The 18,446-nt window shown below is 36.8% G+C and overlaps 1 protein-coding gene across 18 annotated transcripts in view; it reads right to left on the minus strand.

Moving 5' to 3' along the window:
• Positions 1–18,446, minus strand: part of nedd4l (NEDD4 like E3 ubiquitin protein ligase) — an 89,237-nt gene that overhangs the window by 9,599 nt on the left and 61,192 nt on the right. For 10 of the 18 annotated variants that reach the window (XM_048166274.1, XM_048166273.1, XM_048166272.1 and 7 more), the window contains 9 exons: positions 17,801–17,935; positions 16,417–16,584; positions 11,615–11,812; positions 7,440–7,517; positions 5,790–5,804; positions 2,661–2,715; positions 1,069–1,127; positions 791–856; positions 251–480 (listed from right to left, as the gene is read on the minus strand). In XM_048166274.1, coding sequence (XP_048022231.1) covers positions 251–480; positions 791–856; positions 1,069–1,127; positions 2,661–2,715; positions 5,790–5,804; positions 7,440–7,517; positions 11,615–11,812; positions 16,417–16,584; positions 17,801–17,935 — 1,004 coding nt within the window. The remainder of the gene's footprint in view (positions 1–250; positions 481–790; positions 857–1,068; positions 1,128–2,660; positions 2,716–5,789; positions 5,805–7,439; positions 7,518–11,614; positions 11,813–16,416; positions 16,585–17,800; positions 17,936–18,446) is intronic. The other 8 variants (XM_048166275.1, XM_048166276.1, XM_048166263.1 and 5 more) reach the window with 3 other exon arrangements.

Raw genomic sequence — 18,446 nt, forward strand, 5'->3', positions numbered from 1 at the left:
CAAAGAGAATTTTGTTACTGAGGGAGAAATAGAATATCACTAAAGATCTCAAGAAAAGACCTGAGGACTGCTCACATCTAAATCATGTCACACAACAATAATAAAAAAAAAAAATCATTACGAAAGTGAGCTAAGAACTGCAAAAGAAGAGGGAAGTCAGTTAGAATAAAGCCTCAGGGTTACAAGTAAAACAGGATATGGATACGAGGTGAGAGTTCTGGATTTACGCAACAACACACGGAACACTTACGTGGCTGAGTACTCAAACAGCCCATAATAAGGGTTAAACATCTCCTTGGACAGCAGGAAGAACCATTCTCTGGCCACGCCCCCATAGTCCAGGCCTTTCTCCGATTCAAACTCGATCCACAGGCGGGCCTTCAGGCTGTCGGGTCTCTTCAAGGACATGATCCGTCTGTATGACTCCTCGAAGATGTTATTCCTGTGCAGCTTCATCTCAAAGCGATTCGGAATATCTGCCTGCAGGAGAAACAAGTCAAGACAGAACATATCATAAAATTACATCCTGGAATGATTAAAAACCACAAAATAATAAACTGAAGCTTTTTATGTCACTTTAACATCTCAACTTAACATTAATGCCTGAAACAATCACAGTACTGTAAACGGCTGTGTTTCTGTCGTGTGAAGAACAATTTAACACCCGACAGAAAAAAAACCTTCACTCCTCGACAAGGATTTCACACAGAATAAATTAGTGTGTCTAGGAATACAGTATGTGACAGGACAGAGCTCACAGTAACGTCTCTGAAAACGCTTCATTTCTTACCGGTTTCTTTAGCTTCTTTCTGAAGTAGTCATACTTCTGCTTGAATTCTCTAGAATATGGCACCGCCTAAAAGAAGACAAGCCAATAAACAAACAAATACATTTAACATCAGGGTAACAACGTATATCACAGGACGAGCAAGAAATCAAACATGAGTTTGTAACAGATCAGAAATTATGCTTTCAAAAGTATGTTTGATAAGTATATTTTTATGATTCTCACAAAATATATATATATATAAAGAGAAAGGTTGTGACAGAGAATAAAAGCACACTCACGGGTCCAGTTATGGCAGGACTCTGGAGGCGAGGGTCTTCCCACTGTGTTTTTTTGGTGTCTGAAGGGGAGAAGATAAATTTATAAGCCCACTTTATTACTATTTCTACTATATTTTTGATTAAATAAATGCAGCATTTCAAAAACATTTAAAAAACTTTTTTATATCTATTTTTCAAACAGTTTCACCCAAAAATCAAAATTCTGTCATTAATTACTCACCCTCATGTCGTTCCACACCCGTAAGACCTTCGTTAATCTTCAGAACACAGATTAAGATATTTTTGATAAAATCCGATGGCTCAGTGAGGCCTCCATTGACAGCAAGATAATTAACACTTTCAATGCCCAGAAAGCTACTAAAAACATATTTAAAACAGTTCATGTGACTACAGTGGTTCAACCTTAATGTTATAAAGCGACAAGAATACTTTTTGTGCGCCAAAAAAACTAAATAGCGACTTTATTCAACAATATCTAGTGATGGGCGATTTCAAAACACTGCTTCATGAAGCTTTATGAATCGAATCAGTGGTTTGGAACTTGTATCAAATTGCCAAATAATAAATAAAGTCGTTACTTTGTTTTTTGGGGGCACAAAAAGTATTCTCGTCACTTCATAACATTAAGGTTGAACCAGTCACATGAACTGTTTCATGTTTCATCTTTAGTAGTTTCATGGGCATCTGAAAGTGATAATTATTTTGCTGGCAATGGAGGCCTCACTGAGCCATCAGATTTCATCAAAAATATCTTAATTTGTGTTCTGAAGATGAATGAAGGTCTTACGGGTGTGGAACGACATGAGGGTGAGTAATAAATGACAGAATTTTCATTTTTGGGTGAACTAACCCTTTAAGCATTTATAATTTGTCTTTTTTTTGTTCACCTTTTTCTATGCTATTTGATACAGATTATATTTACAGAAAAAAGTATGCTTAATTTAAGGTCAAATTCTAATTGAACAAACTTTCAACGAGGTGGTTCAACAGAAGGCACCACACCCAATACTGGCTAGAGGTTGTTTGTGAATGTGTGTAGCTGACAAACAGAACAGGTGTGTATCGACCGCAGCAGCAGATTCAGCAGGGGTTGAACACACCTGTGTTGTGGAGTGCGACAGGGACGGACAACGAAGGCATATCCGAGTTTAATGATGCATGCGTAAAATGATCTCACAACTCGTGTTACCTTAAACAACTAAATTGTTATTGATCACATAGCACAGAATAAAGAAACAAAATAAACAGAAACTTGAGACCATATCTGTGACTCGAACCTGCAAGGTGGGATTATTCTCAACAGTGGACGGCAAATAGGCAGCACTATATATATATATATATATATATATATATACATATATATATATATATATATATATATATATATATATATATATATATATATATATATATATATATATATATATATATATATATATATATATATATATATATATATATATACACACATATACATATATACACATATACATATATATACACACACACACACACACACACACATATATACTGGTAATTTAAAATCCCCTACTCCAAATGTCTAGTTATTGTCAACAAATAAGTGTCCTTACTGTGGTCAATGTAAAAGGTTCTTCCATCTGCGTGCACTCGTTCCTCCCACCCAGGCTGTGGAGATTCAGAGAGAGAGAGAGAGAGAGAGAGAGAGAGAGAGAAAGTTGAGATGTCAAATGTTAAAACCAGGAGAAACCACAAGTCCTAATAAACCACTCATACACCAACACAACAACTGTAACAGATAATGTGACGGGAGGAAAGAACAGGAAGATATGAAGATTCCTCTGTTCAGTGTGGGAGAGCTTCCATGACAGGGTTCCACTGGCATGCAGAAGAGAGCTTGTTTATTCACTCTCGCTCTGACAAACACACACTCGCATTCACATACTGCCCCTCTTTTGAGAGCGGAGACCCCTGCAAACCAACGCCGAAACCAACATCACGGGCAACTGCCAGGCCTGACAAAAATCACAGCCAGGGAGACACATCCAACAATTCATAACCCACAACATAAAGGGAAGCTGTTTGACGACCCACACACGGGATCCGGAGAGGAGACAAGACCTTTGTTCACGACTGAGAGACTGTGAGCCAGCACTGAAGACAGGTGCAACACCATGGCTCTCGTGCTTAAGGGGCATCAACCAAAACTGGTATCGAATGAAGCACAGGATGAACGCAGGTGGGTGTGTGGGTGGATGGATGGATGCATGTGATGGATGAGTAGATGCACGCGATGGTTGGATGGATGGATAAATAGATGGATTAATGCACGAAATGGATGAATGGATGCGATAGATGGGTGGATGCAAGCGATGGTTAGATGGATACATGCAATGGTTGGATGGATGGATGAATGAATAGATGGATTAATGCACATGATGGATGGATGGATGGATGGATGGATGGATGGATGGATTCACGCAATGGATGAATGCACACAATGGATGGATGGATGGATGAATGAATAGATGGATTAATGCACATGATGGATGGATGGATGGATGGATGGATGGATGGATGGATGCACGCAATGGATGAATGCACACAATGGATGGATGGATGGTGGGTGGATGGGTGGATGCACATGATAGAGGGATGGATGGACACGATGGATGGATGGATGGATGGATGCACACGATAGATGGATGATGGATGGATGGATGGATGGATGCACACGATAGAGGGATGGATGGATGGATGGATGGATGGATGGATGGATGGTGGGTGGATGCACGTGATGGATGATGCACACGATGGATGATGCACACAATGGATGGATGGATGGATGGATGGATGGATGGATGATGGATGGATGGATGGACACACGATAGAGGGATGGATGATGCACATGATGGATGGATGGATGGATGGATGGATGCACACGTTAGAGGGATGGATGGATGTATGGATGGATGTATGATGCACACGATGGATGGATGGATGGATGGATGCACATGATGGTGGATGGTGGGTGGATGTATGCGATGGATGGATGCACACGACAGGGATGGATGATGCACATGATGGATGGATGGATGCACACGACAGGGATGGATGATGCACATGATGGATGGATGGATGGATGCACACGACAGAGGGATGGATGATGCACATGATGGATGGATGGATGCACACGACAGAGGGATGGATGATGCACACTATGGATGGATGGATGGATGCACGCAATGGGTGGATGGATGGATGGATGGATGGATGGATGCACGCGATGGATGGATGGGTGCACGCGATGGATGGATGGATGCACGCGATGGATGGATGGGTGCACGCGATGGATGGATGGGTGCACGCGATGGATGGATGGATGCACGCGATGGATGGATGGATGCACGCGATGGATGGATGGGTGCACGCGACGGATGGATGGATGCACGCAATGGATGGATGGATGCACGCAATGGATGGATGGATGCACGCAATGGATGTATGGATGCACGCAATGGATGGATGGATGCACGCAATGGATGGATGGATGGATGGATGCACGCGATGGAGGGATGGATGCACGCGATGGAGGGATGGATGAATGCACGTGATGGAGGGATGGATGGATGCACGCCAAGAAGGGATGGACGCATGCAATAGTTGGTGGATGGATGGATGGATGGATGGATGGATGGATGGATGGATGGTCAACACAACCAGAAAGAGATACATGCAGAGAGAAATATAAAGAAAGAAAAATGGAGACAAACGGTACACAGGAGGAATGACACAGAGACAGATGAAGAGAGACAAAAAACGGGCAAACAGAGCTTAATAGAAAGGTTCTTGAAGTAAAAATCCCATTGAAAATCTCAAGGTTAGGGTTAGTAAGTTTAGTAACAACATCTTTCAAAACACCTACTAAGAGTTCTGGGATTGTAGAGTGTAGTTTTTACATTAGAATATACCATCAGTGCAATGGTTCTTATCTGGTGGGTCGCAAACCAAGAACCTTTATTTAGTTGCCAATTCATTTACCACTTATTTAATATTTGGCCCAGTTTTTTAATCCATATGTAAGATAAATCAGACTTTTCCTGCCATTTATGCACTTACAAACCAGTAAATTTTCGAATTCAGACAATATTATTTTAATAATTTTGCCTACTGTTTGACCTACACAGGTAAATAAAATAAAAAAAAATCATTCAATTAAAAAAGGTGCTGTGTTCAGGATCACTGATTTAAATATTTTAATTTGATACGAAAAGTTACCAAAGAAATACTAATCAGGCAGGCTAGCAGAATCTAGGTAAGGTTAGATATCTGATGTTGTAGCACTAGGCCATAAAAGACAATGACAATAAATGCATTAAAAGTACACAAAAACCCAGATTACTTACTTACATTATTCACAATGATTAATGGGATTTAGTGAGATCCCGATGATGAAAATGAATGGGGAAAAATACTTCTGGAACCAAGGCCACTAAAAAGTAGGCAGTCAATATTAAGCTCTATAGAGAGAGTGTAAGGACTGATAAAAACAGACCAAAAAAATCAGAACGAGAAAAGCAAATACTGACAAAGACGACTGACAGAAAGAGTGAAAGTGGGAGTAAAACAGAAGGGAAAAACAGACAGTCATCCATGCCATCAATGATAAGAAGGGGTGGAAAGGTCGGAGGTCAGAGGGCGGTGGGCAGGCAGGTAAACACGCAGGCAGAGAGAGGACCGACCTCCTCTGGAAGATTCTGCCACAAACAGCATCGAGCGCAGAGCGCACCACGTTCCCCCACGCCACCGAAAGACCAGAGAGAAATCACACACACACACACACACACACCACCAACTTGTGAGACAGCAGCACTACAGTAAATGCAGAGGGAATCATTTAGATAGCATTTAAAAAAGAAGAAAAACCACATAAAAATGTGCTAATGTTATTGTTAAATAAGTTTAAGTTGAAGAACTAAAATTACTAAAACAAATAAAAATAAATGAAAAAATATTAAGTACATAAATTTACTAAAACTGAAACTAAACTGAAAATCTAAAAATAAAAGCCAATTTAAAATATTAATAAATAGCATGGAAATAATACTAAAATAACTACCTGATGGATAAAGAGGGAAAAGTATATTCTTAGATATTTAATATGCAATGTTTTGAAACCAACATGTACTTTTACTTTACATGAATGTGTATGGAAATTTCAATATTACATAAAAAAAAAGCACAAAAATATATGTTTATTAGATAAGTCCCTGTTAGCCCATTAATTCCTGGCACATATTCCCACTGAAAACCTGAGAAGAGAAGGTGCGATTACCAAACACCAGCATCTAAGTCTGTTTCCGAGGTGGAAAAAAAAAAAAAAAAAAAAAAAAAAAAAATCTTTCCAAGGTTTCTTCAAAATCTTATGCAAGATGCATCAACTCTTGCTTAATGAAAGATGCGTCAAAAAACTAACTGTTCTCAAACATACATAAATAAATATAAGTCCTCACTGTTGATCATTTTCTGCTTCAGAAGTTTTTTTTTCAATAGATATAAACATTACTTTAAATAACAAATATATTTTTTTGGCTTTACATCATCAACAGGATTATTTATTATTTATGAGATTATTTTGAAGTTTTCGATTTTTTTTTGCATATTTGCAAAAGGTTTTTATGATAAGCCAGACTCTGAAAATCAGACTTGTCGTAAAAATGTGCAGACACGAAACGTAATTTTGCTTCTCATATTTCTATTTTTATTGGCTTAATGTGGGGAACATTTCACCTATGTTGCCACATGGAGTTCTGAAGAAATAAAAGTATAACTTCGCTACACAAGTCACAACAGCTGCTTTCTTTAGCAAATGCTTTGAATCTTGCATATCACTGTTATTTTGAGTTGTATTATGTTGCAGTTCCTTATAAAGTTACCAGCCAACTGGCGAGCATTGCATTGACTTGCCAAAGGCAATTTTGGCACTTATCGAGGCCAGATTTTAGGGCTGTTCTTGGACAAGTTGCATTATAGGTAAACAAAAAAAAGAAATGACCTCATGAGCTAATTCACTGTTAGATTTTTGTAGCATTGTTCTGTGTGTCAGTGTGTTAAATAACCAGGCTTGAGAATGTAGTTTATCAACAAAGAAATCCATGAAACACTACAGCCAAATTCCTGTTGTTGTGTCATTCGTTGCAGCTGTTTTGTCAGACTTAATCCTATTTTTTGCTTTGCAGATTGAATTAGTTTCGCGATTCTTGCGTGATATGGCTGTTGTTTTCATGATCGTGCATTGCCGAGCCACAAACAAGGACACATGTCAGGCGAGGCTGTTGAAAGAGCTTGGGATTGTGGGTAATAATGCTCAACAGCACTCTTTTTATACTCACAGGAAGTGGGCCGAGGTCGCCAGGGTCTAGAGATGCTTTTGTCCTCATGTGAACAGGATACTTTAAGCGTGGATCTTCCTGAAAAGAGAAAGAAAAGAGAGAGAGGTTGACACATGCTCTGATTTTCCCAGAAGGTTTTATCCTCATTTAACAGCAAATTGCATTCACTGTCTGCTGCCAAAATGCAGTTCTTCAGACAATAAGAAAGTAATACTGGAATGATTGTGTTTTTTTTTTTTCACGTCTCCATGGGAGGATTATGCAGTAATTACACATAGTGAAAATTTTAGTCTTCTCTGTGGACATTTAAAAACCACTAGCAGATTTAATAATGACATACTTTGTAAATCACCATGTACTATTTTAAACAATCATGAAAAAAAAAAATCCCTGGAATAGAAAATTCATTTGTTTTCATTTTAAAACTGTCTAATTACCAAGAACCTCCTTAGAGGATGCAATACATTTGACACAGAAATGGACAAAGGCGAGTCTGTGCTGGGGGAAATTAGGGCGCTGAAGAAAGGCTGCAGTTCCTCTGCCAGACACCAGGTGGCACACCGATTCTAAATGGATCACGTATGCATCACCCAGGGCCTCCCTCCAGATTCTGTATGGGGCACTGAAGTGTGCAATTGTGAGCAAGCCTGTGTCTATGTGTGTGTGTGTGTGTGTGTGTGTGTGTGTGTGAGAAAGTCTGTGTTTCCCAAATATCTTTCTTACATCTTAACGCAGGTAAATGAAAAAAAAAAAAAAAAAAAAAAAAAAAAAACAGATCTCCATTTTAAATATAAATGCATCGATAAAACAGCAACCACTAAATATAATAGAAAAAATATTAAATATAATAACAACAATAATAAATTAGCTGTTTTGTATTAAGGACTGACTATTGACATACTATTACAGTTTTTAAAATTTTGAATTAGATTTTATTTTTACAACTGTTTTTATTTCAAATTTATTTAAAGTTTTAGTTGTTTTGTTGTATTTCTATCATTTTTATTTTTTTAATGTCTATATAGTTTTTATTAAAGGGGACTAATTATGACCCTTTTACAAGATGTAATATAAGTCTCTGGTGTTTCTGGAATGTGTCTGTGAAGTTTCAGCTCAGAATACCCCACAGATCATTTATTATAGATTGTCAAATTTACCCATTTTTGGGTGTGAGCAAAAACACGCCATTTTTGTGTGTGTTCCTTTAAATGCAAATGAGCTGCTGCTCCCGGCCCCCTTTTGAGAAGAGGGACGAGCTTTAACATGGCCTTTGTTGCGTGTTCCCGGGGTCAGGGTTTATGTAAATTTTGAGGTTTGTGATGTCACAAACCCAGAAAGAAGCTCATTGTAGTCCCTTACCAGCCATTTATTGTAGTCCTTAAAAAGCGATTTCTGTAAAAGAAAATATCTCCCTTTGCATTGAGCTTTGAGTGTCGTAAATTTGCAGATGATGTTTATGCTCAAACAGCAACATTACACGCTAACTGAAGTTTAAAAAAAAGTATATATTAAAAGAATATATTTTATTTCAGTTAATGTTTATTTTAAGTAATGAACATGCTTTTTATGGATTTTTTTTACGATAATAACCCTAATTGAAGACTAATAATGTTTTGCAAATTATACACATTAATAAAAGTATAATAATATGATATAATGCATGGTAATAAAAATCATGAATTTTTAAGTAACATTTAAGTATAGTAATGATATATGAGATTATAATAAGAATCATGAATAAAATAATATTCATGATTCATTATGCATGAAAAATAACAACAGCAGCAGCAGCAGCAGCAACAACAATATAAAATAAAGCTGCAAGCAGCGATGAAAGGGCCCTCGCACCCGGGCTCACCGCCATCCGTTGGCCTTAGGAAAACAGTGAACAGTGGTCGACATGCATGTAAGCGAATGAATACAGGAGAATTATGCCATTAAGTCATTTTGAACTGCCACACTTCCTGCTGCCAACAGGTGGCACTTTGACCATAACCAAATATTGCGATATAGATGTGTTCAGACCAGGATGGTTATCAAACACATGAAGTTTGGAGCAGATCGGACATCATATGCCTGAGTTACAACAACTTCCTGTTTCATGGCATTAATCGCATACATTAGCACTTAGCCAAGTGTTGCATGATTTAACGTGTTTCTAGTATGTTTGGTACTTTGTGGCATATTGAAATGTGGTTCTGGGAAGGAATTACAGTGTAAAGCATGCCATTTCCTGTTGCCAGCAGGTGGTGCTATGACTAACTGAATATTGGCATATAGATATGTTCAGGCCAGGACTCTTATCACACATGTGAAGTTTGGGGCAGATCAGACATTGTAGGCCTGAGTTAAAACGGCTTCCTTTTTCATGGCGGAACAACAGACTTTGTCATGCCGCCACGGACACGCCCTTCAGCGAAAACTCTAGATCTTCGCAAATTAACGTCACAAAGGCCTTTAGATTAGACTGACAAAAAATTACATTGATCTGATTAAATCTCTAGGAGGAGTTAATCACAGTGTAAAACATGTAATTTCCTGTTGCCCCCAGGTGGCGCTATGACTGTAACTGAATATTGTTATGAAGATGTCTTCAGGTCAGGACTCTAATAAAACATGTGAAGTTTGGGGCAGATCAGACATTGTATGCCCGAGTTACAACAACTTCCTGTTTCATGGCGAAACATCGAACTTTGCCAGGCCGCCACAAACACGCCCTTCAGCGAAAACTCTAGATCTTCGCAATTTAACATCTCAAAGGCCTTTAGATTAGACTGACCAAATATGATGTTGATCTGATTAAAGCTCTAGGAGGAGTTCGTTAAAGTACAACATGTGGAAATGGCAAAAACTGCCAAAATTTTGTAGAGAAAATTAAAAATATCTCACTTCCTGTTGGGTTTACAAACTTTGCACCCAGGGGCTTTTTTGTAGGTATTGGGCTGTTACATCTGTCTACCGAATTTCATAACTGTACGTGAAACGTAGCACGAAGGGCGCTTAATTGAAATTTTGTAGGTGGCGCTATCGAGCCATTTTGCCACACCTAATTCTGAAACCCATATCAAATGTAAATTTTCACAACTTCTGACGCGTGTGCAAAGTTTCATGAGATTTTGAGAACATTTAGGCCCTCAAAAATCTGATTCATTTTGGAGAAGAAGAAAATTTTGGCTGAGCAATTCCAATAGGGTCCTCACACCATCGGTGCTCGGGCCCTAATAATTTATTAAACTGTTAAGCTTAAAATGCTACACAGTTCTCAGAAAACACTGCAGCTGCAAGCAGACAATGCAGGTGGATATTCTGACCGTCATGAGGAGTCAACCAGTCAAGCTACAGGTCAAACTGCTGATGGTATTTGTATCGTAGTAAACAAATACTTAATGATGCAATATAAATAGATACATAAAAGATCACAGCTGTGCATAAACCATAGTTGCGTCAGCAAATGAAACTGTAGCTCTGTTCCAAAACCTAAAGAGCTGTCATGCTCCAGCAATTCAACAAAATATAGTGCACTAATGACTGCAACAGAGTTTGCAATTACCATGCTACTAAAATAACAGCATGATACTAGGAATAAACATAAATAGCACACAAATATTGTGCATAACGGTACATTTTAATTCACTATTTTTAGTGATTTCTAGAAATATTTATAGACAACATTTAATCTCTCTTCTCTCATGGCTATCTTGCATTTGTTTCCTCAGAGCTAATCACAACACATTCTGGGATTTCTCTTGCTGTGAAGAAATCACATATTTTCCTACTATATAGTAGGCGGGAAAAAGAAGTGACAAAAAAAATTATGTCTGAATTCACAGTACTCATAAAAGAATAGGCAAAAAGTACCCGGATGACCTACTACTTTCTGTAAGATTCTGAAGTGTGCATATGATGGACACTTTACTGACCCATGAGGCCACGGGAGAGGATTTGTGATTGGCAGTGAAGTGATGCAACTGACGTTTTTAGGTCACATGACAGTGACAACATGGCGAATGTAGTATGTCAGGATTACAATCATACTGTACTTCATAGAACATACTTTTTTAGTGCTCACAAAGTAAATACTTATTCAAAATCAGCACCTACTTGAGTGTATGTAATTTCAGACACAGCCACTAACTTGCCTAGGTTTGGTACAGATTTGTGAGTGTTTTTCTTACCCATGTAGTGGTTCTGCTGTTGTGGTCAATGAAGAACGGCCGTCCATTGGGCGCTATTCTCATTTCCCATCCAGGGGGCAGGAAGCTCTGGTTTGCTTTATGCTGGGATTTAGGTGAGCTGTAGGGAGAAGGCTGCGGGGACTGAGGGTTGGAAAACGTGTCCTTTACGGCTCGCCGTATCGGGGCGTTATTGGCTCCCTGCAACAGGAAACAGAGTCAATGTTTATCAGACTCCATTATTTAGTTCTTTCATCTTTTGTGTATCATTAATTAGAATTTTTTTTTGTGCAAGAAAGACTTTCACGAATAGATGTCAAAAAATGTAAGAGACGCACACTGTTATTTAATCCTGCTAAAATTTTAATTAGTGCACAACTCAGAGGATTTCACCTCCATTTCACCTCTGTCTTTCTCTCCCTCTCGCTTTTTTCTCAAAACAAATGTTCCCCTTTCAACATTTTAATTAAAATTCACATGGCCCTGTGTGACCCTGATCATTTATAAATACAAAACCATATTTCTTTCTGTAAACTTTCAAACCTTTGTGAAATGTTTACCACAGATCTGTGGAAAATTTACCACCTGTCTTATGATTTGTCATAATTGCTTATCTAAATGAATTCTGGGTATTCTTTCCTTCTAAAAGCTAAACTAACAATGGAAATAAGATGAGAAGCAACATAACTGTGTTCCCAGAGCATTTATAATCCTAGAACATGAACTACAATGTATTTTGATAGGCTTGGTAGTTAATTCAAAGACATGCAACTTAAAAAGGGGTATTTTTACATTACTTTCAAAGCTTATTCTTCTTCACAGACATCTATTACAAAAACAAAAAAGTCTACAGCATTATAAATAACATTATCATAAATAAAATATTATAATATTATCATAAATAAAATATATTATTGTATATTACATAAAATTGCATCAAACAAAATGTGTCAGAAAGAAGCACTGGGATTTTCCACACCAGACATGCCCTTTTTTGTCAGCTACCATGTTTTTTGCACGGAAGTGTGTGGCTGTAATTAGCAATAATTGCTATGAGAGTGAATATGAGACCCTTATTCCCCATCCCCAACATTTGCAGATTAGCTACAAGAGCTATTGTTTATTCCATTAGCAAAGTCATTCTTCACAGCGGAGGCCATTAGCCCTGGTTGAGGTCCATATTGACAGATAAGATTGTTTGCCATTTTCAAAGTAATATTCCGTATTAAATTACAAATCGAGCTCTATCAATCAACAGTATATGAGGCCTGTTGCTGATTAGCACCGAAAATTATTTTAAATTTAGATTGTAGAAATAAATAAATAAATATAATATCAGTAAAATATAATAAATATAATATAAATAAATAAATAAAATATAGTATTATAATGTTATTTATTTATTATTATAGTGATCAAAATTATTTCCAGTGGTAAAGGCCACATATACTATTGATAAAGCTCAAATTGAAATTTAAAATATTTTTATAAAATTTTTAATAATTATTTAATAATTTTTATCTTTTTTTTTCATATGTTAAAATTATTATATATTATATTATATTATATTATATTATATTATATTATATTATATTATATTATATTATATTATATTATATTATATTATATTATATTATATTATAAGAATAGCCTAGTATAGCACAAGAGTACTAGAATTACTTGCCTGCCTTATCTGTTCAAAGCTTTACAGACTAACATGAATAATGTTTTATGGCTATACTTGCTAATTTAACACAACATAACATATTGCCATAGCATTATTCAGAATTAATCAGAAGCATGTTAAGGTATACTATACGCAGACATATTTCAGAGCAATGGACTATAAAAACAAAATAAGAAGCAGGTTTAAGGTCAGACATGGATTTAGAGCAACAGAACAGAAGGAAACTATGAAGTCATGGCTGTTTGAGAGGTTAAACTTCTTTTTGGCAATGGTGACACTTTGGCACAATTTCACGATAAGCAAACGGACAGCTGCCCCTACCAGCAGCTTTAGGTAGCGTCAACCGATACGAATTTACAAAGCGGGGGTAGAAAACAGCCCTGTTCCCTCTAAGCACACGTAAATGGTGATGAGTATATTAAAACTTAATACAAACAACAGCTGCTCAATTCAACTTTGTGATTCAGCACGAATAAGGACTAAACTTCTGAAAGCCTGTAGGAAGATTAAAAATACATCCCAAGACGTTTTACTCTTTATTCAAAATCTTCAAAGATTTTTAGTATAGTCAAAAGTCCCTTTCTGGGGGGCATTAATGAATCAACAAATTAAATAAAAATGCTAAATTGCCATTCTGACAGTAAATACTACAATAAATACAAAAATAAGCTTCATGAGTAAATAGACAGTATGTGTGTGTAAATAGCATGTGGCCCTATTTGTGGGAAAACTAAATTAAAGACAAAATCAATGGGAAAACATCCAAGAGTAAAAGTACAGATACCCTAATAAAATATTACTCCTGTAAAATATAAGTACTCATTTGAGTAAAAGTACAAAAGTACTGATCGATGAAATGATTTTTATTCTAGCTAGCTCTAGTCAAATTAATCATTAGTCAGCACAAATGAGAAAGATTAGAGCAGACATTGAATATTGATCTGCAAACAAGCAAACTTTTTATTTTATTACCAAACATTATAATACACTATCAAAAAATTAAACTTCAATATACAATTTAAGCTGATCATTCAAGTGTGCAAACAAGTGAAATAATATACCATATAGTATTTTAAAAATGAGGAAAAACTAATCCGATCAATTCAATTCACAAAAGGAATCGCTCAGTATGATTTGTAAACCAATTTATCAGGTTCAGTGGAAAGAATCAGCTCGTTCATGAATTGGACATCGCTATCTCAGTTAAAAAAAATATGATATCATGCTTTGGAATGTAGTGTATAAGTAAACGTTTCCCAAAATAAAAATACTCTGATAGATTAAGTACAGATACTTGAAAAATGTATAACAAAGATAAAACATTTTGTTATTGTCCAACATTGCAAAAATTGAACCTTTAACTGAAATAAAATTACCTAATTTTCAAGAAAGTATGGCTGTTTGGACTTAGCATTAAGGTTTCCTTAGCATTTAGTCTCAGAAACATTTCATAAAACAAACAAATAACAAAAAAGGGTTTGCTGGCAGTAAGAGAACAAGATGATGACTGATAATGGCACTAAGCAGAAATATTCTTTTTTTTCTTTTACTATGAATCGAAGTGAATTAAATTACCCTGAATTGAAAGGTCTGGAGCAGATGGGTCAGGAAATTGTCTCTCGACTGAATCAGACTTTCATATTAAAACTGATCCATGCATAATACAAAAGCTACGACTAATCATTTGCCTCAGCTGGTCATACCTAAAAGAAGCCAGTGGCAGTGTGCAAAGAAGGTAATTCCGATTTCCTATCTCGACCAACTGTGTGTGGCTGTGGACATCGTGATTACATTACACTGCACAGTCGCAATGGAAAAAAACAGCTGTGAAACCAGAATCCAAAATGAACACTTGTCTAGCACCAAATGTAACGAAAACATTAGCAATCAACTGCACAAATGATAATCTGAATCTGACTTATGCAAGTGGCGTTTCAAATCAAAGATACACACAGAAAACCTCTGTTGAGACTCGAACTTTTACCTCAGAAGTTTATCTAGAAGGAATCTTTTTCTTCAGAACTCTGTGTGTCAACATATGTAATACAATTTAAATTATATTACACAATAAAGTTATTGTGTGCATAAGGGAAATGACAATGACCTGCACTGTTTGTTGCTAATTTGCCAGGAAAAGCAAAGTAAAATGGGGCATGTACAAAAGTCAAAACAAAATAAAATTAGAAATATTCAATGACAAATGATTGTTTTTGAAAGAAATTAATATTTTGTATTCAGCAAGGATGCATGAAATTAATAAAAAGTGACAAGAAGTGACACTTTTTATATTAAAAAAAGATTTCTATTTCATCTATTCAAAGAATCCTGAAAAAAGTATCATATTTTCCACAAAAATATTAAGCAATCACAGCTGTTTCCAAATTTGATAATTACAAATGTTTCTTGATCACCAAATCAGCATATTAGAATGATTTCTGAAGGATCATGTGACACTGAAGACTGAAGTAATGATGATGAAAATTCAGCTTTCCTATCACCAGAATTCCATTTTAAATTCATTATAGGAAAATTGAAATAATATTTCACAATATTACTGTTTTATTACTGATTACTAATATTTCACAATATTACTGACTTCAATACCAAGTTGGTACTGTTGAACGCATACATAAACACCTCTGATTGGCCACTGTGTTCACGCGCTCATCAGATATGTCTGTGATTGGCTACAATGATCAACACTTCAAAAACATGTTGTAAATAGACATCAATGACTCTCTTCACCAAGTGCTTACACATATACTCAACATCACATTTTTAAAATTTCATTACCGACTTTGTATTGAAGTCGGTACTTTTGACAACCCTGCTAAGCACAAAAGACTTCTTTCAAAAACATTTAAAATTTTTACCAATCCCAAACTGTTAAAAAGACAGTATAAATAATATAAATGAAAAATAAGTAGTACATGGAATAATTACATGGTGCTTGTGTAACACCTGACAAAAACCAGTATAAAAATATTGGTTAAGAACAGCCAAGACAGTTTGAGAAGAATCAAACATATGCTAGATGGACTGGAACCTGGAGGAAAGGAAAAGTAAAAGGAAAGAAGAAATTGAGGGGCGAAACAGAGGGATTTGCGGATGTTCTCACCTCTAGTGGGGAAGAGAGGGTGACGGTGGGGGAACTGAGGCTACGGGGTCTGCGCACTTGTGGTTCGCTTAGATGGCCGCTGGAGGAGGAAGGGGTGGAAGCGGGGGGCGTGGCTGCTGTAGCGCCCCCTACTGCCGCAGCTGAGGTACTGGCTCCATCTTCAGTGTGCTGTTGGGCAAAGAGAAGGGTTAGCTAGCTAGCCACCACAAGGTCCGGTCCATGGGCGCACCCTCCAAGAACGAGCCTAGCTGGAATGCATTCAAGGTTTACAAGAGGTCCAGAATCGAGAGCAAGGTCTAAAATACTATATTAGGAAATGAAGGCTAATTAAACTGATTAAATTATCAATAACTGTAAGGTTTAATGTGATTACATGGACAAACATGGTCTGTTGGGTTTATAAATGGCTGGAATATTTTAAGGTAGTTAAAAGATTGGAGAGCAGCTATAGAGGACCTATTTTGCTTTTTTATATTTCCATCTTTCTTTAGTGTGTAATGTTGCTGTTTGAGCATGAAAAATGTCTGCAAAGTTACAAAGCACAAAGTCAGTTCCAAAGGGAGTTATTCTCTATATCAGTAAGCGCTGTTTCTGAACTCCCTGAAACGTCTCGTCTTGATTTTCCTTCCAGGAAAATGATATCCCTCAATATCCCTCATTTAAATAATTCCTGCCTAAGCATATGCAAAATAAAAGGGATTAGATCTGGTTGAGCTGCGATAGTAGTGTGTTGAAACTTGCAGTTTTTGGGTCGTGGCATTTCCAAAAACACGCTTGAAGCGGCTGACCAATCACAACACTCTGGTCCAGCTCTTTTTGAAAGGAGGGGCTTCATAGAAACAGACCGTTACTGACAGACTGGAAAGAGAGGTGCTGCAATAATGTAAAATAAGTGTTTTTGAATGTTCAAGCATGAAAACCTATTCCAGTAGACCCCAAAAACAAAATCAATACTTTGTAAAATGGAATAATAGGTTCTCTTTAAATAAGCCTTTTTATCTGTTCAGGTTTAAAAGAGAAAAAGGAATGAAGCGCATCTTACAAAGGATGAAGAATAGAGTTTACTAGGACAAGGAAGAGGAAGATAAGATATAGATCAAGAGGGACCAGAGTAGCAATAAATAGATCAAGGGAACACACAACGCTTGGCAGAACAAACAACATCCAGAGATTGTGAAGGGATGAGTACACAATAACATGGCTGTGAACAGATAAAGGCAGAACAATAAAAAACGATGAGATTGAAGCAGTAGAGAAGAAACATGGGTCATAAAGAAGGAATGTATAAAAGTCTCTCAGATTTGACAGTGGATGATGCTGGAAAAACATCTGATGAAGAATAGACCTCTGCTAGCTTTAGCTAGGCTACGCTAGATTACCATACCTGCAGAATGGGCCGCGTCCAGGTGGTGCTACGGTTATTATGGTTGACATAGTACGTTCGCCCCTTTGGGTCCTTGCGTTCCTCCCAGCCTGGCGGAAGGCCTGGTGTGGTCAGGGCATAGGAGGCCGATGGAGACTGAACAAAGTGAAAGGAATAGATGAGATTGTATATTCAAAGGCCAAAGCAGCAGTAAAAACTTGCCGAGATTAAAATCCGTTTGGATTCATTCATTGGAGCAGGACTGACAGTGATATCGGGGTCATGTTTGCATAAAAACCCTTGTTAACTGATTTGACATTTAATATGATGAAAGTGGGAATACTGCACACTTAAATCCAGAATACTAACACATTTTACAGACACAAATGTAGATATAAACACACTCACAAGAACACCTAAGCAACACGACATACAAAACACTCCGCTCTAGGTGACATTACGAACACATTTGAATATTATCCGATAAATGTTTCTGGGTGAATTTATATGTAGGGTGAAGATGGAAGTCGAGGTGTAAACCAAACCTTTACAATCTCTAATTTTATAGTTATACAGATGCTAAAATAAACTATGGAAGCTTGTTTCCACCAATGAATAAAAATAAAGGTAATTGCGATTTTTTTTATCTCACTTTTCTAACTTTTTT

The sequence above is a fragment of the Megalobrama amblycephala genome, linkage group LG18 (assembly GCF_018812025.1).
Source record: "Megalobrama amblycephala isolate DHTTF-2021 linkage group LG18, ASM1881202v1, whole genome shotgun sequence".
Taxonomy (NCBI): Eukaryota; Metazoa; Chordata; class Actinopteri; order Cypriniformes; family Xenocyprididae; genus Megalobrama; species Megalobrama amblycephala.